Source organism: Cryptomeria japonica, chromosome 4 (assembly GCF_030272615.1).
Source record: "Cryptomeria japonica chromosome 4, Sugi_1.0, whole genome shotgun sequence".
NCBI classification, from domain to species: Eukaryota; Viridiplantae; Streptophyta; class Pinopsida; order Cupressales; family Cupressaceae; genus Cryptomeria; species Cryptomeria japonica.
In genome coordinates, this window is record NC_081408.1 from 504,769,598 (window position 1) to 504,794,693 (window position 25,096).

General features: G+C 35.2%; 1 protein-coding gene across 3 annotated transcripts in view; it reads right to left on the bottom strand.

The window, feature by feature from the left end:
• Positions 1-23,990, bottom strand: part of LOC131053472 (hydroxyacylglutathione hydrolase 2, mitochondrial) — a 163,507-nt gene extending 139,517 nt beyond the window's left edge. The window contains exon 1 of one of the 3 annotated variants that reach the window (XM_057988085.2): positions 23,812-23,990. In XM_057988085.2, coding sequence (XP_057844068.2) covers positions 23,812-23,865 — 54 coding nt within the window. In that variant the 5' untranslated portion in view covers positions 23,866-23,990. Of the gene's footprint in view, positions 1-23,777 lie in introns of all 3 variants that reach the window. The other 2 variants (XM_057988087.2, XM_057988086.2) reach the window with 2 other exon arrangements.
• Positions 23,991-25,096: the final 1,106 nt, after the last annotated feature.

The window sequence follows — 25,096 nt, forward strand, 5'->3', positions numbered from 1 at the left end:
TCTAGTTGACATCACTTGTCAGAGGAGATTAGCCTATTATTTTGACCCTCGTAGGCTAATGAGGATGGTTAAAGGATCTTCTGAGGCTTGTATCATCTCCAGTGTTCAGTGATTAGCAGTTTTGGCTTTTGTTTGAGGTCTCCAGGACTCTGTATGCATTACTTACAATTTATAGTAAGTCACAGTTACATAGAAGGGGACCCTTACTATTTTTAGTAAGGCATGTGGTCATATGTAGATACCTCAGCTTAGCACCCAGTTCAGACGGCATTCAAAGATATTGAGTATTTATGGAGTTATTAATGCCTATTTGGCTCAAATAAACATAAATTAATTAAAAGGGATATAATATTAAGTTATAACGTAACTTAATATTGAGGGTCTAGGCGTCATGAGAGAGGGGTCACTTATTTAATTAATACTTGGGTGTTCACTTTAATGAATTAAATGAAATATTAAAAGTGAATGCAAGTTATTCATTTAATTCATTTAATGGAGCTTTTTGGAGAAATCAACCCCTCAAGAAGATATATATATATATAGTATTGATCATATTTTGACTTCATGTTTTCCCTGAGAGCGAAGCCAAGGGTTTCAGTTTTCAATCAGCCATTGGAGAACGATACTTCTTCATTGTTGCAGCTACCTCTGAGGTAGTGAGATATCTACTGAAGTTGGCAATCTGAGAACTTCAACCAGAAGTTTCATTTGGGAATATTGAGGTGTTTATTCAGAGGGTTTCAGTGCATCAGTCATTCAGAGGAATTCAGAGATAAGTGCAGATCATTCTCAGATGGTTTTAATAATTGTTTGCACACTTATTTGAGGGGGATGGCTTGCTTTTATTAGCAGCCATAACAGCAGCCAAGGCGGCCAGCACTTTTTAGGGGCGATTCTTGTCAAGGAGGCATTCAGAAATTTCTAGAATATTCTAGAAGGGACGCCCAACTTTGGAGAAGCCAGCCATACTTTTATTTCAGTCAAATCTTCAACAATCTTGCTGGTTCGAACTGTTCATTGGATGCTTTTTAGCATAGATTTCAAGCAGCCATTGTTATCTTTATTTCCGGGTATGATAGTAATATCTTTATCTATGTAATTAGCCAATAAATTAAGAGCTGCTATTTCCAATAGCTATTTGTATTATTTGCATTCAATTTCATGTATTTCAAATTGTTCTTCATAAAAACCAAAAAAAGCATAAACCTCAAAACACAAAAAAAATTGCAAGAACACAAAACAAAACAAGCCTTCAGCAGTTGGAGAGAGAAGGGGATCCCCACAGTCAACGTCTAATAAATCTAAGATCTTGTTTATCATGATTTTCCAAAAAATGCAACCCATATATGATATATAATATATTCAATTCAAAAATAATAACAAAAAAGTCACCCTAGATTATTAGGTTATCACAAGTTTCTTGTGATGTCCCCATAACCTAATAGCAATCTAGCAATAAAACATGTATGTGATCAAGGGGTGGCAGACCTTGAACACTTCAAAGCAGTTAGTGAATAGAGATAGACAAATTGTATGTAGCAATTAGAAGTTCAAGTGGATAGTTTTGCATATTCTCTTCAATAAAGCCAGTGGCATCAAGATCAACATAAAGATCCTAGCGAGGAAAATCATCTTATTTATAAGACTTCACGATTTTCCATCAAGCGATCCATACATGTAACCAAGGTCGTCAACAGCCTTCCATAATCACTGATCAAGAAGGTTCGAATACAGAATAAAGTAATCCATATATCGGTGTTTACATCGAGTAAGTGTAATTGACAAACAGCAATCTGTCTATGTAGAAGCCTCCATTATTATCGAGCATGAAGTGGCAAGTATTAAATCATCATTATCACCGCCAAAGAAGTATATCAAATGATGTTAACTAATCTCCAATTAGTTATCCACTACAGGGTGCAATTACTATGGATTTGATAATGAAGAGATGTGTTAGTGTGTTTAAGGTATTTTACCTTGGTTATTTCTCACCTAGGTAGGTCCTAATTACACTTCACTTAAGCTTACTTAGGGATCCACATAGGAGTAGTTGGAGTATCTCCACTTTAGGTGACCTTATCATGTTATTGCTTTATCACATCCACCTTTCATGGTTGCACTTTTCCACAGTTGGTGGGTGATCCACCTTCAGTGGTGTTATCACACTATCACTTTTCCATTTTAAGTGGGATGATAGCTTTCCACTTTTGTCTCATGTTATAAGATTATGACACTTGTCATAATCTTATGCACTCCTATGTTCTCACCTTGGCTATATAACCAAGGGGTCTCCTATGTAATAATAATCCAGTTGACCCATTTTGTATTGCATCATTGATATAAATACAATTTATTCTTGTCACATTTATTCTCTCTTGTTATTGTGCTTTCCATTAGGCCTCTAGATCTTGGGTGGCTACCTTCATAGCCAATTCTTACAAGATGCAACTATTCAACTTATATCCTTTTGAGACATATTAAAGAGGCATTGATACCATTCAAAATTCATTCAGAATCAGATTATTTATATACAGAGATATGTGGAAGTAATCCACTATTGGTTAGATAACCAAAACGCATGAACGTAGAGATTCAATCAGGAATAGTGATACAATCATCGCATAAGCATTAAGCAATATATCTGAAAAGAGATAGTACATTTCAGACAAAGGTCATCATTGGTCACTGCTACTATAAAGGATATTGTATCAGACAAGCAAACAGAGAATCCCACAAGATCCTTACAGACTGGACAACATCAAATATATCACATTCACATAAAGAAAGGTATCAGCCACAGCAACCTATATATATATTTTCATATTAGTATAGTTCAAATTGCATATACATAAAGGAATATATCAAAAAAAGCATCTACTTTCAAATCAGTATAGTTATATCGCATCCACCAATATATCAGTTGTCAATACGATCTCTTGATATCAGATCAAAGCTTCAACTAGAGCTATTTGAATTACTTCCCATCATCGATATAGATTGGATTGTGGAACTGTCACCAAGTCACTTCCATCAATATTGAAGATATATATATAAGAATTATTCCTTATCAAGACATTTGCATATTGTTCTATATAGTCAATACTGTTGATCAAAGATGATTTCCATTTCTCTAGCAGTGAATTAAGGGCATTGGTAGCACCTCAAAATTTTGAATTAAATTGCCTTATTTTCCCCTTGGTCTGATGTCTAGTAGAAGTCAATTAGTGGAACAACTTGGTCTTCAAGTTCCAAATCTTTCACAACTTGCTCATGTTTCACATTCTTAATAGAATTAGCCTTTTCAATCTTGTCAAGCACATTTATGTTATGCTTTTTTATATACTCTCTTTGAATTTCCAGCTCCTCATTTAAACTGCTTCTATCATTGAGCCAAAAATAATCCCTCTTCACATCTTTTATGTACACTAAGATAAGTCCTAACAAGATAAAAAAGCCTAACTTTAGAGATCTAAAGAATCATGGAAACCTACATCAAAATACAAATAGGAGTGAGCACACATTACATTGAGATTCAGTAAGGTATCTTCTATTGTCAAGGAAGACCTCTTCATTCCTAACTTTCTAGATATTCAGAAAATTTATTTAGTAAACACCACCCAAAAACTATTAAGCTCCTTGGAAAAACATTGAACATAACCGAGAAGAATTTCATGCCAAGTAGAAACATTTTTAAGATGTTACCCCAAGCAATCCCTTAAAAAGGAAGACCATAATTGGTAGGCATAAATACAATAAAAAAAATGCTCAACAATTTCCAACTTATCACAAAAAACACAAGTTCTGACAAGAATACCCAAATAGATCAACTCAACATTAACAGCAAGATTTTTCAGAATTAACAGCCATCTAAAAAATGGTTTTTTGGGCTCAACCACACAGGCCCAAATATTCTTCAGGGTACATGACCACTTATCTATAGACCAATCAAAATTCCAATTAACATTAAGATTGCATAAAATTTCCCTTGTATCAACAAGCAAGATAAAGCTTCTTAGGAGTTATCTTATTAAACATAGTATCATCTTCCCATTTAAAATTTTCAAAACTTTCAGCATTCAACTTCAAGGAAACAAGAAATTGACACCATAGAGGACCTTTTTCAAAACAAAGTGTGATCTTTTCTAACTAGGAGAGCTATTGAACTTAGACTACAGTTTTTTCCAATCTTTAACCCTTGGAGGCCTATTGTTTTGTAGAACAGCCTTGATTGAGGGTGAGAGGTTTCTTATTCTGGTCTAAATTCTACCAAATAGGCTTATGAGCATTAAAACATTATCAGTTATAGAAAAAGACTCTTTATTTTTTACAAGATAATTTACACTTTCCCATGCCCTCCAAATGCTACTAAAGACATTCAACCAAGATGGCTTAACTAAGAACTTCCCAAAAAGGCAATCATCGGGATATAGGGCTAGGCCTTGAAAGAGCAATTTATTTCTAACTAAAACTTTCCAAGGCCTGTTACCTTCAACAACCTTAATAATCCATTTTATTGCAGAAAAATTCCCTACAAGTTAAGATCCTTAAGCCCAAGACCCGCCAAATGCTGAGGAAACAACACTAGGCCCACCTAACAACATGTCTTTTTTTTAGTGCCTTTCTTATCAGACCATAAGAAATATCTAAGCATTTCCTTAATCGTATCAATTTGATAATTACTAAATAACCATGCAAAAGAATACTATATGTTGTAAGAAGCCAAAATCATCTAGCCAACCTGAATTCTACGTGCAAGGGAAAGAATATGAGTCTACCATTTAACATTCTTGTTCTCAATATTTTTAAACAGCCATTTCACATTTTCTTCAATGAAGGCTCAATAGAGAATGGCAAGGTATCTAACATTTTTTCTTGGTCCTCCCCATTGCCAGTTCTTCCTAGAGAACCACTCTGGCAAAGAATCATCCCAACTTAAAATAATAGACTTGCTATCAAAGTTTTTTGCACTTGAATCTTTATAAAACAAGTTGAATTTTTTCTACTACATTGTTAAAAAAAAATTCATTCATTTCCACAAATAAAGTTGTATCATCAGCAAATTGAACATTGCAAATAGCATTTTTATTTAAAAAAACAAATACCTGTAACTAGGGGGTTAAGCAAATTAGTCTTCAACATATAATGCAAAGCATTAGTAACAATAACAAACATTGCAAGAGCCAATGGGCAAACTTGTCTAATGGATCTTAGAAGACAAAAAGGAGCAGTCAATATCAATTTGAGTACAGGCATCATTAAAAAGAACCTTAATCAAATTATAGAAGATATTGAGGAAAGCAAAAGCTTCCAACACAACAATCATAAAGGCCAATTCCACCCTATCATAAGCTTTTTCAAAGTCTAAAAGGAGCAAACTATCATTTTTCCCAAAGTACTTTGCCTGGTTCAGACTCTCCCAACTAGCTATTAAATCTTCTAGAATATATCTGCCTTTTATGAACCCAGTCTGATTAATTAAGACAACTTTAGTCAAGATATCAATCAATCTAAGAGAAAGAAGCTTAGCCAAATATTTGTAGAAAACATTAATCAAGGTGACGGATCTCCAATTCTTAATAAGGGGCTTATCCCCTTCTTTAGGCAAGTTTGATCACTCCTCTATTCATGTTGCAGCTGAGAGAACCCTTATCAAAAGCTTCCCTGTAAACCTCTAGCAGATCCTTCACAATCCATTAATTGTTGACTTTATAGAATTCAATTGGGAGGCCAACCATTCCAAGAGACTTCCAGTTATGGTTCTAATAATTTCGTCCTTCGACAGCTCCTTGGTTAATTTAGAAGAATCATTATCATTTACAATTTCTAGGAATAATTTTCTTAAAGAAGTTTCTAAATTTAGCACTTTGAGCAATGTCCTCAAAAGAAAATAGATTCTGATAGAATCTCTTAAATGTATCTTTCATTGCATTAATATCATCAATGACTAACTCCTCAAAGTCTATAGGCCCAATTTTTCTTGTTATGCTTAGCTTTCAAAATTTTGAAGTGTTTTGACCCTCTATCTCCTTCCTTCAACCAGTTCTAATGATTTCGTCCTTGGACAGGTCCTTGCTCAATTTAGAAGAACCAGTATCATTTACAATTTTTAGGAATAGTTTTCTTATAAACTTCTGCACTTTGAGCATTGTCCTCAAAAGTAAAAAGATTCTGATAGAAACTCTTAAATGCATCTTTCATTGCATTTATATCATCAATGACTAGCTCCCCAATGTCTATAGGCCCAAATTTTTCTTTGTTATGCATAGCTTTCAAAATTTTGAAGTGTTTTGACCCTCTATCTCCTTCATTCAACCAGTTTATTTTGGCCCTAATTTTAGCCCCTTGGTTCTTGTAATTTTGAATACACCTCAACTAATGCTTAGTCTTACTAAGCTCATTATGAATATCATTATCATCAATATTCTTCTGCATCATAATTTCCAGCTCAAGGAACTTATTCTCTAAACTGTTTTCTATTTTCTTCCTGTCCAAAGCCTTCTTCCCACTTAGAGTTCTCAACAAAACTTTCCAGGCAGATATCACACTCTCCCATCTTTTAATAGCATATTTTTTTCTTAAAAAAAACTTTTAATGTTTCTAATAATAAAATAGCATCAAGGCATTCCTTATCTTTCAAAATAGAAACATATAAACAATTGGTATTTATTACCATATCCTCCTAGATGTTGTTATTCACCATAAAAGAGACTTATTAGCATAAACCCTATTTTTTGAGATTAAAAACAAAAAATGAGTCTGGCAGAGTCCAGGAGACAAGACTCGCTCGAACTCAGCAAGTCCAACAAATCCGCAAGACTCGGCAAGTCTAGCCTAGACTCAGCCAAGTCCAAGCCCCCGGGACTCATCGAGGGTGACTCGACTCAAGACTCGCCATGTCCAGGCGAGTCCGAGCAAGTCTCAGAACTATGCACCCAACAAATGTTGGAAATGTCCTTCAACATGTTGTTCAACACATGCATAAAGCACAGTTCAAACATAAGTTAATAGGTGCCTTTGTCATAAGTTTATAGGTGCCTTTGAAAAAAAAATCCTTCTCATCTACACACATAGGATACATTTATTACTACTAGCACAAATGGTGGGCTCAACCTATCTATCAAATCTTTGAAAATCTAAAAGCAGAAATTAGTGTCCTTGCACTTACCAAAACAATCGATGACTATCAGAAAATAAGGTTAAGTGAACAATAATGATATTGATGAGAGGTAGAAGCCTAGCATCCCTACACCCTGTTGGCATTATGATTTTTCATTGATTTCATTGTTTGTTAGATCATTTTGTTATTGATACCACCACAGAATAAGCACGATCAAAAATCTGAGTAAGAAAGCAAATGAATGGGAATGTATCAGATGTATGCGTGAAGCATATTGATATATGTAACCTATGGCAACACAACTCCATCAAGCATACAATGACTTGGTCATGATTCCGAGTGGCTTTGTTTCATTTTGAAGTTTGTAAATAACATTCTTGGTGCTGTAGATGTTCATTATCTTTCTGTCATCTGTATTAAGAAAGTACACACAGATCAGAATTCAAATATAACATTAACAGAATAATTCAGCGAAAGATAATGCTTTCATTCACACAATTTTGGATCATCAGTTTCTCTGGAAATATGAACTCAGATCAGACATATTATAGGAAATGTTTATGTTGTATTCAGAAAGTCTTGCCTGTACATGATTCAAAGGGCTGATTGTGTCCCTTCTAGAGAAGAATTCCAATATGGATCAGAATGTCATTCTGGGCTATCATATCATTTACAAACAAATCAAAATATTATGATTGCAGCAGATTGATAAATATCGCTTTGATAAAATGGTTGTAAGATATTTAAAGGTTTTGATTAGTGGTTATCTTCAGCTAATCAAACAGTTAGTTGCCAACTGTTTTCTAATCTCTTTATGATTGCTGAAATCATTATAAGAGTTTATTTTGTAAGTAAAGGTTGACATAACTGTTTGGGCAGTTTCAAGTTGGTTCTAACTAATTTATAACCATCAACCGATTTTGACATTGTTCAAAAACGCATTTGTGCAAACAGTTTGGGATGGATTTTTTTTTGTGGTGATTTGCCTATGATTCGCTGAAGAGAAAATTATGAATTCAGGAGACTGAAATAAGATGACTGCTGCTAGATTTTGAAGAAGTCATACACTTGCAGATTCATTTTCAGTGGTCAGATTGTATCAAGTTTTCAATTTCGAATTGTTTTATTCTTTGCTGACTCAAGGTTACCATGAGTTGTTAATCATGGCTGTGACAGATTGATATATTGCAGTTAATGTTCATTCTGAATATGTTAAGACAGGGCCACTAGAGTTTATCAACAACTTTCAGATATTTATTTTATTCTGAGTTTATCTTGCAGTGATACAGAGTTCTCTTTTATGATAACTATCTTCAGACAATAACCTTGCAAAAATTCAGAGACTTTCAATATCTTTTGCTGAACATTGTTTTGCAGACACTCAGAAGATATTTGAGATACAAGTCAGTTTCAATGTGCTTATATCATCAGATTGCTCAAAGAACACATTGATGTTTCAGACTGTTAAAATGTATTTGTATATTTGTTTCTAAAGTGACAAGTGGCAGTGAGATCTTTTTGTTCTAGAGTCGGTGCTCTAATATAATTGAGTTGGGGCTCGATAGAGAAGGGATTTGGTGATTCCTTGGGTTGGTGCCCTAAAAAGTTGTAAATCATTTCAATTGTGAGGCCAGATTAGGACTGTAGCTCCTAGTGGCATTTCTCACCGTGGTTTTCCCACATTGGGTTTCCACGTAAAATCCTTTGTGTTCTTATTGTTGCATCTTTTTCAGTTTCAGTTGCTGCATCTTTTAAATTCCAGTTTGAAGTTGATAAAAGTTTTTGAATTAAAGATTATTAAGATATCTAGTCTACTACTGATTCACCCCCCGCCCCCCTCTCAGTAGTAAGTTAGTGTCCTACACACCCATTCATGATAATTGAGCGCCCTACCTTTCACAATAATAGATCACCCTATCCTTACCATATCTCCATCTTCTCCATAAACAAATAGACCTTTGAGAAGTACTTGCCAAGAAGTGATGTTCTAACTTTCTATTATTTTAGAGGCACACTTGGGAGGCCCACAACACATGCCTTCCTGAATGTCTCCTTTGGAAAGGAGATCAAGTGACATGGAAGGGGATAGTGTTGGCAAAGAACAAGCTCCCAATTGCATCATCAGCCTTCTCACCCAATTACACATTTAATATTCCATCAAGTATTCCTATGGCCATCTTTGAGCTTTGGAAGACTTGTCTCCCTTCTTCTATTAACCCTAGCAGCCCTAGAATCACCCTTAATATTAGCATGAGATGAAGGGTGGGTAATGTTGATGCAATCGGAGTAGAAGGTCTCCTTTTATTCATTTCACCCTTCTTTTCAATAGTAATCCTATCACAAACCCTTACCTTCCTCCAAGTATGTGCAAGCAATGAGAGTTTATGCTAGTGTGACTCCACTTAAAATTAGTAACCCAAACATAAAATAGGTAATGTTATGTCCGCCTTGTATTTCTTAACTTGTTTGTGTCAAGAATGAGAACAATTTGGGATAGGGGTTTAGATGGTTTAAAAAGATCCCCGTGCATAGTCCACAGTCCAAAATTTGTCTTATGCATTGTTTAAGTTTATTTTTTGTATTTATGTAACTTTGTTATTTCCCAGTTTTTTGACAAGTCGAGTCCAATTCAAGATTTTGAACTACTGAATTTTTGCCAAGTCCAAGTTTCTAAACTATGTTTTCCCATTTATTTTAAACAATCGGTTAAATGTTTGACCAATGTACACACCATGTGGAGGGTGCTATCACCAAACCAGGTTGTATGTTTGCAAAAAAGGGCACTATGGTGGAACACTTCATCATGGATATTAAGGATAATGTTATCAATATGAGGTTTTTGAAGGCCTACAAGGCCCTCTATTTGACAAGAGTTGGCCACCAATATGGATGCCACCACTAAGGGGTCAGAGATTGTATGTCAACTAGTGGATGCTAGAGCAAAGGGAGGTTGCCAGGATATATGGAATCCAACACAAATACTATGTGAACCTCGTTCTATGTGAAGAGAACTGTAATGTCCCCTTTTCGGATTTCCTATATTTTGCCCTAGATTTCCAAAAAAGGTATGAAGTATATTTAGGAAAGGCAAATTGTCAATCTTTAAATCTTGATTTAGATCCCAGCACTTGAAAATATATAAGCCTGTTGACTATTCTTATTAATTCTGAAACTGATTGTTTCTTCCTTGATCGTGTTCGACGTATGAGTACTTCTGCTCTTCTTCGATTGTCTGATTCCTTTTACACTTTCATACTATATTGAGAAGACACATCCCTTTGAAAAGAGACACCCATTTTAAGGGTCATATCTCCTCATTGCTTGCCTTATCATTCAAATCAGATCTGCACTTATGATTATAGATTAAATGATGCTTCCTCTTATCCTATTCCTCTTTTCTCCCCCTCTCTAATTGTAATGTCCCCACTTTGAAATATAATTTGATAATAAATAATGATAATAATATTAAAATACAAAAGAATAAAATAAAATTAAAATTAAAATATAAAATAATATAGTTAAATATAATTAAAATTTAATTAAGTTAATGAATGGTCAAAAGACATGGAAGGAAAAGTTGTGAGTCCCTCAAACATAATTTATAAAAGGGAGAAGAGAAACTCATTTGAGAAAGGGGAGAATTTGGAAATGAGAAGTGCAGATTTGATTTAAATAAGTGCAGATCTGATTTTGGAAGGTTGTATCCCTTTCAAAAGGCAGAAATAATGAAGAGTTGCACTCTTCAAAGGGTGCAAATGGTGAAAGGATGTGTCTCTTGCCAAAGGGCATACATGATGAAGAGGTGTGACCTCTTTCTCACATTGAGAGATATAAAGGGAAGGAATCAAAAGCATCTAGTGACATCACCATAGATCAGATCAGAACTGTTATTAAGTTACAGACACTAGCATCCTTGTTCTTGGTGGTATGCATGGGGATGTGCTGAATATGTATGCTTAATATATGAAGCCTGATAATGTTGTTATGCAGAATTTAGTAGTAATATCAATATAGACTATAATATGTAGGGGGCATTAAAAAGAGGTGTGATTAATAATTGTATAAAGAAAGATAAATATTAAGGACATAGGATGTGTCTCTTACCAGGGGAGTTATCTTTCCAAAGACATCATATAAGAAGGAGAATTTCAATGCAACGCTCCATAGAATATCATAGTGGGTGACTTGCCAAGTATGTGGAAGGTAATACAAAATTGAACTGCCAACACAGAAGGGACATGGGTGCATATGCTGTGGCCAATTCTATACATCGTCTCCAATGTTATTTCAGGGACGCTTTAAGGATGAAGGAGTATACTGGGGCAATTCAGTCATTTACAGCCTTTGAAGATTAAGTAGAGAGTGAGAACTATCATCGTGAAGTATCTATTATCTAATCTGTTGGCTCTGCTGAGCAGTAATGCAGTAATGATTTATAACATTAAGACATATCTCTGAAATATACATATCAGTGAAAATTATCGAGAAAAGTTCTATCCTCTAAACTATTCTTAAAATTTTTAATTAAATATTATAATGAAATGTATTCAGTTCTGATAAAATTATGTTTATTAATTACAATTCTCACTTTATTTTTAAAAAATTGATGTCTCGGAGCTAAATTAAGGCAAATCCCAAATAGGGACATTACACAAACAAGGGAATGCTTAGAAGGAGACACAACATCCAAGAGTGGCACACAAGACTCCAAGTAAGAAAAGACTTCCAACAAAGAGGAAGGTAAAGATAGAGGAGTTCATGGAAGGATTTTCAGTGGCAACTATTACAAATAAAAAGAAGCAAGCCACAGGGCATTTGAATGTCCAAAGGCGAAAAGGAACAAGGACACGTTCAGAGGAGAGTGCACATTGCACGAGTGATGAACCAAATAGTGAGATAGAGAGCATAACACCTAAAGGTGGAGATAATTTGATGTTTTGCACAAGTTCTTGGAAAAGGGATAGTGCATGAATGAGACAGAACTGAGTAGCAGGGTTTAGGGTTCTCAATTGTTATAATAGGAATATGGCCGGCATACATATAATGTTGTCATAGGCATTCTCATTCCTATAATTTTAATGACATGTTGGGTAAAGGCTTGTCATATCAAAGCATTGATGAAAATGTGATTTGCACCTACAAACATATATTCTAATTTGTTTTTGTTATGTATTTTTTATGTTTCTATTATAATAGTATTTATGTAGTCTGTGTTTGGACTACATGAATAGACTATGTTTTCTTGGACACTCTATCCATGACTGCATTAAAAGTCAATGAAAGGTACAATTCCTAATCCTAATTTGAAAGGTACAATTCCTAATCCTAGTCTGGAAAATGTAGTTACAAACGAGTTTGCTGATTTTGTACACTCCAACAATCAAAGTATCTATGCTCTTCAATCTTCATGACAAGTATAATAAGTATGCTCACAATCAGTTTTGACTCCATGGCCAAAATATTCCAAGACCTACAACCTCTTGCAGCCAATGTTTTATTTATCTAAAACTCTAAATTTGAATTTCCTTTCATTTTAGGAATAGCTTTTTTCAAGTTTGAAGTTTCATTATAATTTTATAACTCTAATTCTCTAACTCTGTCTCAAAACGTTGGAAGTTTATCTCCATCTAATAGGAACTTGAGTACATACTCCATCCACTCATTAAAGTACAACTAGTTGGCATCAAAAAAGGCAGAGGAGTTAATATAAATGCATACCTCCTTTTGCACAAACAAAATGATTACAAGGCATAGGCAACAAAGTTGCAGGAAGTAGAGCCAAAGCAAGCTGATTTGGATGCTTCCACTGCCCAACAATCTTCATTTTTTGAGAAGTAAAATTGCCATTATACTTTCAGTGCAAGAGCTAATGGCACTCCTTGTGGTTCTTCTAATCTACCTACATCATCTAATATTGTAAAAGTATTCAAATTTATGTTCAAAAGTGGAATGTTAAGGATTTTGTCTTTCTTTTAATTTCTTAGACAATATTCAATGCTATTAATGTATGCTCTCTAGTTATTTCTGATTATGAACTGAAACTTCTTTGTTTGCAGGTGGCTGTAGATAATATTTATTGATTTCAATATTTCTCCAGCATTCTTCACGGCACATGTATATAGGCATTGCCTTGTAAGATCAAGGCATGCCTTGACCGGACATCTCTCATGACATGTCCGATCAAGACATGTCTTGATCAAGGGTGGTGCCTCTTCATAATGCAAACCGATAACTATCGGTTAATATAAATGCCGATACATAACAAATGATAATCGATGCCAATCGGTTTGTGATTTAATGCAGTTTGATTATCATTGTAACCGATAATGAATCGGTTAGATTCTAATACAATTTTAGTTATCATTAACTGATCACTAATCGGTTTATTCTTAATGCTATTTCATGGTAATCGATGGTAAATGCAACATGATTATGGATCGGTATAAGAGCAAAAATATGCTAATACGATAACTATTGTAGTTATCATATGACAACACTAATTAGTGTTGTCATATGACAACTAGAATAGATATGCAGAACCGATTACAATCACAGCATATAAATGAAATCACTACATAGCAAATACGATCATATCTCGATCGATGATAGAAATGCTTATAAAGATGATTATGATGTCTACCATTAGCATGTAGATTTATCGATAGGATAGATGATTGAATGAGAGACTTCATTTATCTCTCATTCAATCATTTATCTTACCGAAGCTACATTGTTTCAACACTCCCTCTTAGCTAGGGAAGATAAATGGAGATCTATGTAAACATTGAAATAATCATCTAATTATATAGCATCACATTTCTCATAATAGAATGTATTACATGACCTCGTAATACAAAAGATCAAGTCACATATGCTCGTGACATGATGTATCACATAACACGTGATACAGAAATATATCACATCATCTCGTGATATAGAGATATCACATAGCACGTGATATCAGTATCGCATAACACGCAATACCTTGGATATAAAATAATTTGAGAATATTGAATTCTCTTATATCCAGGTTATGGTATGTGCACTGACATTACGTCACATAATGTCTACCATAACATATCATGGCACATCCATGAGTCAAGATGATATCAAGTCAGCATGATATCAACATTACAAGATCGTCACCTTGTAATGTTCAATACAAGTGTTCATTATCTAAAAAATCGTCACCTCTTAGAAATGGACACAGGGGAAGGAGCCCATAAAGTCATAACACAACAAAAGAAGTTTACACATTAAACATCTTATATATTAGTACAGATTATAAAGCAAATTACAATTCAATCATACCAAGTCCTTTCCTGAAGTGTTCAACTTTTACTCTAGATAGAGGCTTGGTCAGTATGTCTGTTGTCTGGTCTCCTGTACTAATATACTGCAACTGAATCACATTCCTATCCACCATATCTCTCACATAGTGGTAAGGAATCTCTATGTGTTTGGATCTATCATGAAATACAGGGTTCACGGAGAGTTTTATACAACTCTGGTTATCACAATGAATTATAGTAGGCTTCAGTGGCTCACCGAATAATCCCACAAGTAGTTTTCTAAGCCATATAGCTTCTCGTGCAGCCATGGAAGCTGCGATATATTCGGCCTTTGTAGAACTCTGAGCTATTGAAGACTGTTTCCTGCTAATCCAAGATATCATGGCTGAACCCAAACTGAAGCAGCATCCTGAGGTGCTTAACCTGTCAGTCACACTTCCAGCCCAATCTGAATCAGTGAACCCATGAAGATCCAAATCAACTTTCTCATACTTGAGTCCATAGTTAAGAGTACTTTGACGTATCTCATAATATGTTTCACAGCCATAAGATGTATCTCCTTAGGTTCACACATGAACTGGCTCAAGGCATTTACTGGATAACAGATATCAGGTCTAGTATTGACCAAGTACATTAACGATCCAATCATCTGTCTGTAGAGAGTGGGATCTACCAATGGGGAATCTGTTGTTGCCTCCTTCAGTTTGTGAAAGTTAGTTTCCATAGGAGAAGACATGGGTCTGCAGTTCATCATACCAAATCTCTTTAATATGTCTAAGGTGTATTTTCCTTGACTAAGCACAATACTGTCAAAGTTTTTCCAAACTTTCAATCCAAGAAAGTAATGTAGAAGGCCTAAATCCTTCATATCAAACTCCTTTTCAAGGTCTTTCTTACATTGTCCAATAAGGTGATCTTCTCCTGTAATCAGAAGATCATCAACATATAAGATCAATATCAGCATATCACCTTTGACTTTCTTGAAGTATAGATTCGGATCTGCATCATTCTTTGAGAATCCCAATCCCAGAAGATAGCAATCAATTCTTTCATACCATGCCATGGGAGCCTGTTTTAAACCATATAGAGCTTTCTTTAATCTGCACACATGTGTCTCTGCATTGTGGATCTCAAACCCTTCTGGTTGTTCTTGTTGACATGTAGCTAGGTCGGATCCCTAGCGAGGGCCGACCTAGTCTTGGAACTGCTAATTGGCCTTTCGGCCTTAGCAATTCTCCATAAAATGCGCAGCTTATATGTTTAATATAAAGGTATTGGTCTGGCCCTAAATAAGTAACTTGTAATTAAATAGGACTGACCCTATTCTTGGTGTCAAATCAGTAAGGCCGACTTGAGGTCTTTTAGGTAGCCTTACCTCATATATATTCAATTGTCTTGTAGTCTTTCATACACAATGAACATATGCAATTCGCAGTAAGCAAACTTGTGCTTGGGGGTGACGATAAGACATTATCGTCTATGGTTGGGAAGGCAACAATCTGATGTTTGCCTATGATGAACAAGCACAGCCCGGAAAGTCAACATGGTATCAGAGCTACGGCTTTCCTAAATTGCAGATTTAGTCGGATGCGGCCTGAGCGAGTTGCAGTCGCAGTGTGACAATCTCAATGTTCGCTTGGCAATCACCGTATAGTCAAGGGTAAATCACATTTCGAGTTTAGTGATCACAGTCGCAAGGTACTCACAGTCGCTGTGTTCGCGGAGGATTGCATTTGCATTATCTGCATGGTGGTCGTGGCTTCGCAGCCCCGTGTTCATTGCAGAGTATTCATAGAGTATTCACAATGGACATTGGGCTATATCCAAATCATCGCAGGATCATCGCAGTGACCATGTTAGTGATGTTTGCGGTGTATTCGCATTTGCATCCGCAATGTGTTCACATTTTCACATTTCAAGTTTTGTATTCGTCGTGTTCAAAATGAATCGCAGAAGTGTATGCATTGTTTGCGACCATTGGCAGTCGCATTCGCAGGGTGACTGCCAGACATTGCAGTCGCCATATTCACCTGGAGGCGTAAATGCAGGGAGGAAGCCGCTATTCCTCACCGCTTGGTATATTTGCCTTGTTTTGCACGATCATGGTGCTCAAGATATTCGCAAGGAGCCGTGTTCACAATGTGAGCCATGGATGGTTATAGTCGCACAGCAGGGAGGTGTCCATGGACATGTTTATAATCCGCACTGTGATCACCATGGGAATACTCGCATTTTTATCACCGAGCTGATCATTTAATCGCGACAAGGTGGAAGCTCGAACCAAATTCGGGTCGTGATGGAGATAGACGATGAGCAATGGCGAGGGCCGAAGGCCACGCAGCCATCTTCGCTAGATACTTCAGTATTGTTGGAAGCTCTGATACTGAGCCAGAACGTTGGTAGAAGACCAACCTAGAAAGAGATAAGTATTCATATGGTTGAATAAATTTTGTTGTCATTAAATCATGTATGATTTCAGTATTGACATTTCAGAGATATTCTTGGTGTTGTGGAAAACACAGCTTTGGTTGAGAGGGAGTATCAACCCCAGTGATACATTTAGTTGAATCTTCCACCCTCTGCGGACAATGCAAGGTGGTGTTTTCTCTCTTCTCTAAAGAGAAGATTGAGGTGAAAATCCTCTTCCACCCTCTGTGGGCAATGCAAGGTGGAGCCATCCTCTGTGGGCAATGCAAAATGGATATCATGGAAGAAGTCCATGATGTGTATTTATATATTTGTAAGTATACTCACTTTTTGCAGGTGTGCATAGTAAGATTTTGGATCCATCCTCTACAGGCAATGCAAGATGGATAGCATGGAAGAAGTCCATGATGTATTTTTCTGATTCAGGTATGCTTGATGAATATCATAGATGTGGATTACATGATGCATATCATTTCATGATGTAGAACGTCATTTGGTTTTCATGGGAGCAGCCATGATGTGACTTGCTTATTTGGAAGTATCCTCCCTAGCTAAGAGGGAGTGTTGACATGTAGCTAGGTCGGATCCCTAGCGAGGTCCGACCTAGTCTTGGAATTGCTAATTGGCCTTTCGGCCTTAGCAATTCTCCATAAAATGCACAGCTTATATGTTTAATATAAAGGTATTGGTTTGGCCCTAAATAAGTAACTTGTAATTAAATAGGACTGACCCTATTCTTGGTGTCAAATCAGTAAGGCCAACTTGAGGTCTTTTAGGTAGCCTTACCTCATATATATTCAATTGTCTTGTAGTCTTTCATACACAATGAACATATGCAATTCGCAGTAAGCGAACTTGTGCTTGGGGGTGACGATAAGACCTTATCGTCTATGGTTGGGAAGGCAACAATCTGATGTTTGTCTGCGGTGAACAAGCACAGCCCGGAAAGTCAACAGTTCTAAGTAGACTTCCTCCTCAATTTTACCATTCAAGAAAGCAGTTTTCGCATCCATCTGATGGACTTTCCAACCTTTGGCTGCTGCAATGGCCTGTACTGCTCTGAATAAGGTGTACCTAGCAACTGGAGCAAATGTCTCATCATAGTCTATCCCTTCTTTCTGTGAGAATCCCCAAGCAACAAATCTGGCTTTGTGTTTCTCTATGCTACCATCTGCAGCATGTTTGATTTTAAATAGCCACTTGGATGAAACAACGGATTTCCCTTTTGGCCTAGGAACAATTTGCCACACATCATTGTTAAGTATGGATGTATATTCTTCAGACATTGCATCTTTCCAAACTTGATGTTTAAGAGATTCTGGTACACTAGAGGGTTCTGATTTGGAGAGATCATTCATAAGGGCTACATAGCTAGAAAATCTTTGGGGCCTCTTACTTTCCCTAAAAGTCCCTGAAGGAGCTGCAAAGTCCCTTGCATCCTCCATTGTTTTGTGAGCCCATAGAGGTCTTTTCTTAGGGATTTCTTGGGGAGGAATCTATACTTCGTTTTCTTTTGAACACTCCCTCTGAATCTCAGGAGTGGGATCCTCTTCTAGGTCTGAAGATGGAGCATAGATTTCTGACTCAATAGAGTATTTAGCCCTTTTGAAGGCTATGTCTTCTTCAAATATAACATCTCTACTAAGTTCAATATTGCTATGTCCAGGTACAAAAATTTTGTAAGCTTTAGAGGTTTCACTATATCCAACAAAGATTCCTTTTCTTCCAAAGGGTTCTAGTTTTGTCCTCTTCTCTTTAGGTATGTGAAAGTAAACAGGGCAGCCAAATATTCTAAAGTGGGTGATATCTGGCTTTATCCCGATGAAGACTTCTTCAGGGGTCTTGTCTTCAATGTGGGAATGAGGACATCTATTTTGTATGTAAACGGTAGTGTTGGAGTCTTCTACCCAAAGGTGAGTTTCTAAGTTCTGATCAAGGAGCATGGCTTTGGCTGCTTCTACAATGGTTCTATTTTTCCTTTCAGCAACCCCATTTTGTTGGGGGTTGTAAGGAACAGTGAACTCCCTCTTAATCCCAGCTTCTTTACAAAATTTCCTAAAGATGTCTGAGGTATATTCCCTCCCATTATCAGTTCTTAGGACTTTTGTTTTCTTTCCGGAAGAGTTTTCAGAGAGGGATTTGAATTCCTTAAATCTCTTGAGAACCTCTTCAAATTTTTTACGTTTAAGGAAGTAGATCCAGGTCTTCCTGGAGAAGTCATCAATGAATATTACATAATAAAGGAACCCTTCTAATGATGGTACAGACATTGGCCCACATAGGTCAAAATGAACTAGTTCCAAAACATTCCTCGTTTTCCTAGAACTATTCTGAAAGGAACTCTTAGTATTTTTGCCTAGGGCACACCCCTTACATGTACTAGAATGGTATTGTTTTAACTTAGGCAAACCAATTACTAATTTTTCCATTGAACATAAAGCACGAAAGTTTAAATGACCTAATCTTCTATGCCAAATTTCATTTGAATCTGAAATCTCATGTAGTAGGGCTAGGTTAGATTCAGTACATACCTCGTATAAGTAGCCTTTTCTATGCCCTATGGTTATAGCCTTCTTGATGGAAGAGTTTTGTGGCCATGCTAGAACTTTACCATTCATGAAGGTTATTTTGTACCCATCATCTTCAAGTGCAAATATGGAGATTAAGTTTCTCTTGATGCCAGGAACGAATAGGACTCCGGTGAGTTGGAGGGACATGCCAGATTTCAGCTTAATGGTGCAAGTACCGATGCCTTTCACTGGATGTGCAGAGTCATCACCAATTGTTACGTCTTCATCAATTTCTTCTAACATGGAATCCAATAATTCTCTATACCCAGTGATGTGTCTTGAAGACCCACTGTCAGTTATCCAAGTGTTAGATTTATTGGATACTTGACTAGAGAGGGCAGAGTAAAATACATGCTTCTCGGAGTCATGTTCTTCCCTTTGCACTTTTGCAAATGTAGCTTTTTGTTTGATTCTATCCGAACATTTCGCTACATAGTGCCCATATTGATCACACCTAAAGTACTGAATGTGGGAGATGTCTTTCTTAGATGACCCTTTCTCATGTCGGTTTTTCCTCTTCTTGAAATGTTTCTTCTTGCTTTTCTTGTTGGAGTTTGTATTTAGTACATGGAGATCTTCATCTATATTCTTTTGCTTGATCCCTTTCTTATTTAACCTTGACTCCTCTTGAAGACAATCTGCTCTTAGCCTCTCAAATTTCGGATATTTGGCCCTTGCACTGATACCTTGGACGAATGTTTCCCATGTACTAGGCAATCCATCTAGGGCAATGAGTGTTAACTCTTTGCTTTGGATCTCATATCCAAGTGTTGCCAGTTCATCCCTTAGGGCTGACATCCGCATGAAGTAGGCATTGATTGACTCTCCTTTGTTGATACTTTATGATTTATTTCTCTTTTTAGGGCCAAGGTTCTACTTGCATTGGTTATCTCAAATGCACTTTCGAGTGCTTTGAACATATGGTAGGCAGTTTCATGTTTCGTTATGATAGGCATAATATGGTTTCTCACTCCATCAACTATGATTTTCATGGCTTTTTCATTACCCTCGATCCATGCCGATTTGTCAGGTTCATTCTCAGGTTCTTTAGATTCAACTCTTACAAATGATTCAACTTTATTCTCTTTTAGAATCATCTTAATTCTGAATTTCCATGCTGAGAAATTGTCGCCTCCTTCAAGTCTATCCTCAAATCTGATAGCGTTAGCCATGGAAATGTGATGTCTATATCCTCGATTTGAACTTCTCAAATTTGAATGCCTTAGGTTCGATCAACCTTGCTCTGATACCATGTAAAAGTATTCAAATTTATGTTCAAAAGTGGAATGTTAAGGATTTTGTCTTTCTTTTAATTTCTTAGACAATATTCAATGCTATTAATGTATGCTCTCTAGTTATTTCTGATTATGAACTGAAACTTCTTTGTTTGCAGGTGGCTGTAGATAATATTTATTGATTTCAAATTTCTCCAGCATTCTTCACGGCACATATATATAGGCATTGCCTGGTAAGATCAAGGCATGCCTTGACCGGACGTGTCATGTGACATGTCCGATCAAGACATGTCTTGCTCAAGGGTGGTGCCTCTTCATAATGCAAACCGATAACTATCGGTTAATATAAATGCCGATACATAACAAATGATAATTGATGCCAATCGGTTTGTGATTTAATGCAGTTTGATTATCATTGTAACCGATAACGAATCGGTTAGATTCCAATGCAATTTTAGTTATCATTAACCGATCGCTAATCGGTTTATTCTTAATGCTATTTCATGGTAATCGATGGTAAATGCAACATGATTATGGATCGGTATAAGAGCAAAAATATGTTAATACGATAACTATTGTAGTTATCATATGACAACACTAATCATATGACAACTAGAATAGATATGCAGAACCGATTACAATCACAGCATATAAATGAAATCACTGCATAGCAAATACGATCATATCTCGATCGATGATAGAAATGCTTATAAAGATGATTATGATGTCTACCATTAGCATGTAGATTTATCGATAGGATAGATGATTGAATGAGAGACTTCATTTATCTCTCATTCAATCATTTATCTTACCGAAGCTACATTGTTTCAATAAATATCAATGATGATGATGATGATGATGAAGATAATCTTTATAAAGACACGTGAGGCATTAATTGCTGATTTTAATATTAAGCAATGAATATCTATCATGACATCAAGTTTGACAAATTGACATCAAAGTAGTAATTTCAGTTTTTATGGTAGTTTTGTTTATAATATGTATGTTATGTGGTATTCTGAACTAATTCCTGTTTTTAGGCTGCAAATATGTAGATAATTATGATTTTTCATATATTTTTTTCTGAATTGTAGAAAGTTTAGTATCGCTTTTTAAGGCCAGGATAGTTCAAAGTCCAATGCTGATAGTGCAGGCTGTTATTATCTTTCCTTGTTGGGCTTTGACGAAGATACTGTTTTAGTGAAACCAAATAGGTATAAGCTATGTGTACCTTCCAATCCGTAATTTTTTTTCTTTTCTATTGACAAAGATACAATTTTGTATCCATTTCCGGAAATCTACAAATGGGCCCCTTTCGGGCATCTCAAGGGTTTAAACTTTAATTAGGAGAATCAAACGTGGGTCTTGCTTATACAAGCAAACCCACAAAACAATAACCTCCAACCAAGTGCAGGATCCATAAATTTAGGACCTTCCTTATGGCGTCATTTATTGGATGTATGCCCACCTTATAGTATAGAAAGGATTAAACCAATAATATTATATAAAGGGATGGAAATGTTGCCCTATCTTTCAATATTAAAGTGATGAAGTGATAATTTTGTACACTCAACCTCATGACCCATCTCAATAGTAAACTCAACCTTGCCAATGCTCTTACAGCCAATGTACACTTAGGATTCTATGAAATATATATTATTTGTATTGATCAATATGTAGAAAATTGTTTTTTAAGGTTACTACTAAGCCCATAGAAGACTATAAAGAGATTTCTTTTCATTTACCATATCTACCATTCAAATTATTAAACCGGCTCATGATCAAGCTTGCAAATAAATCAAACTTTGTCAATCCACCAGCACCTATACTTTAAATACATTATATTCACCCACGTATTGTGTAAGCTATTTATTTACATGTATATTATGTATAAAAAATAAATATATCATACTAAACACATCCAAAAATACAGAGCAAGAGGATTAAAGCTAGTATGCATATCTCAATTATGTCTATCAAAAAGATGTAAAAAAAAAATGTTATTTACGGTGGTTACCTCTCTGCATTAGATGTATTTAAGATTAAAAAATGTAGAATTGTATTTTATTCACTTGATACTTATGTTATTTTACATTGAGATATTTTACTTACTATAGATCTTAAAAAAATGGTGTCTATTTTATCTTACTATAGAACTATTTTTTATTTATTGTTAAGATCTTTATATTTAAAAATAAATGTTGACACTAAATGGTTTTTCTTTCAACTATTCTTTCACAATGGCAACATCATATGCTTCCCACCTGCTACCACTATAGGTTACACCTCTCAGAGTATGCTTCCCACCTGCTACCACTGTAGGTTACACCTCTCAAAGTTATATATATGAATATCCCAAAGCATGCGCCTTGTGAATAACCTTTCTTTAAATTTTTGGTCTTTCTTGATATAAAAAAAGTGGGTTCAGCAGTTAAAGTCCAAAACTGAATTTAATTACGGTTAGAATGGGACTGTAACAACATTGACGCGCTCTCCAAACAAATCCATGTTTAATTAGTGATGTCAACAACAAATAAAAGTTGCCCTTTATTAGTCACTATAGCAGTATTTTGTTACTATTATTTGTCCAAGATAGCCCCAAAGCCACGGTCCAGTTGTATGCACTATGCCCAATTTGGGCGAGAACGAATTCAAGTGTTTTAACATTTCAAACAAACTTTAGCTGTTGCTTCTTCTTCTTCGTTTTAATTTTACTTAGTAGAAAAGGCTTACCGAGTTTGGAATGCGTGGAAACCCTAATTGATTTCGTGTCCTTAATTTTCAACCCTGTTCTGGCTTGCCATGGTCATTGCTTCAAAAGTTCCAAAAACGACTAATATTCCCTCCCAACCCAGATATATTATTCGGAATCTACTCAGTAGTAGAATGAAACTCCATATTATCAAAATTCTATGTATACATTAAAGAAGACAGTTGTGGAATACTTTTCTTTGACCAACACGGGCAATTCAAGACTAATTTTAAATCTTCTTCAGAACTACTTATAGAGAATTAAATATTCTTCACACCATTATATGCAATTCAAGACATCTTAATGCACCTCTTCAGAGTTAATTCTATATAATTAAATTTGAGAGAATAATAGTATGTTGGAAGAGATAATAGCAATGCTTACGGTAAAAGCGGACATGGATGAACGCAATACTTACGGTAGGACCAGACACTAAAGATATGGCGGAGATGCAGACCCTGGTAGACAGCATCGTTATTACCAGTGATGTTAATTACCGAGATTCGGTGGCATGGACTTCCTTATACTGTAGCAAAACAATCAAAATCACTACTCTAAACGGTTCATGATATTTAAATTAATTATCATGAATTTTATTGAGAACACAGGTTTTCTCTATTGATTGTTGTATTTAATATTTAATTTTTATTTTTTATTTAATTTTTATTTATATTAAAAAATTATTAATTTATTTTAGATAGTTTATGAAGTTTAATGATAAAGTTTTTGTTGTAGGTATTTAGATGATGCTAGATCAAATTTTCTGTAATATAAAAAAATACAGATTAAAAAGAAAAAAGAAAAAAGAAAAAATGAGAGAGAAAATCTTTCCAAAACAATAAAGTGGATGTACGTTCCAAAAAAAGGTTCTATGTTCTTTTGAAATTTAGTCTTTCTAAGGTTTGTGATAGATTTGATGAAAAAAATTTAAAGATAATGGGTCAACTCTGTGTTGTCTCTTTTTTTCTTCATTATAAACTAATATATTTATATTTTAAAAAAATTATGTAAAAAATGTTGATAGATATTATTAAGGTAATTAAAAACAAATCAAATTTAATTTATGCTTTTTAAAGTAAATCAAATCTAATTTATGTTTTGTAAGGTGGGTCTATTTTCTAAAAACAAATCAAATTGAATTTCAGCTTTATTGTTTCTCTTACACAGATTGTGCTAACCTTCTATACACCCTGCATGCAGCCATTGTAGAACACCTATCAACATAATGATTCTCTTTTTATGAACTTTTGTTTGAAAAAGAGTCATGTCGATATAATCTGCTTTCTTTATATCTATTTATCATTCTAATAGAAGGATCTAGCATGTTTTTAAAATGTCTTCAATATTGTGCTTCTATTTTTGTATTTCACATTATATAGAGTATGGATCCACTTTTTCATCTTCAATTTATGGATGACACTTGTTTGATGAGCAATATCAATCTTGAGGTATTGCTCTTAGGTGAGTTCTTGACATTTATATCAATAGATCTAGTCAACTCTTAAATGAATAGAAGTCTCAAGTTTTTTTTTGTCATATTGACCCTCATCTTCAAGAATAGATTGTTATTATTCTTCATTTCTAGGTTGCTTTTTCTTTTATATATTTGGGTATCCATATTTCTCCTCGTTATCTTGGGAAAAAATGTTGGATTATCGTTTTGGGTTTTCTTCAACATCATATCAATCACTAGACACACAAAT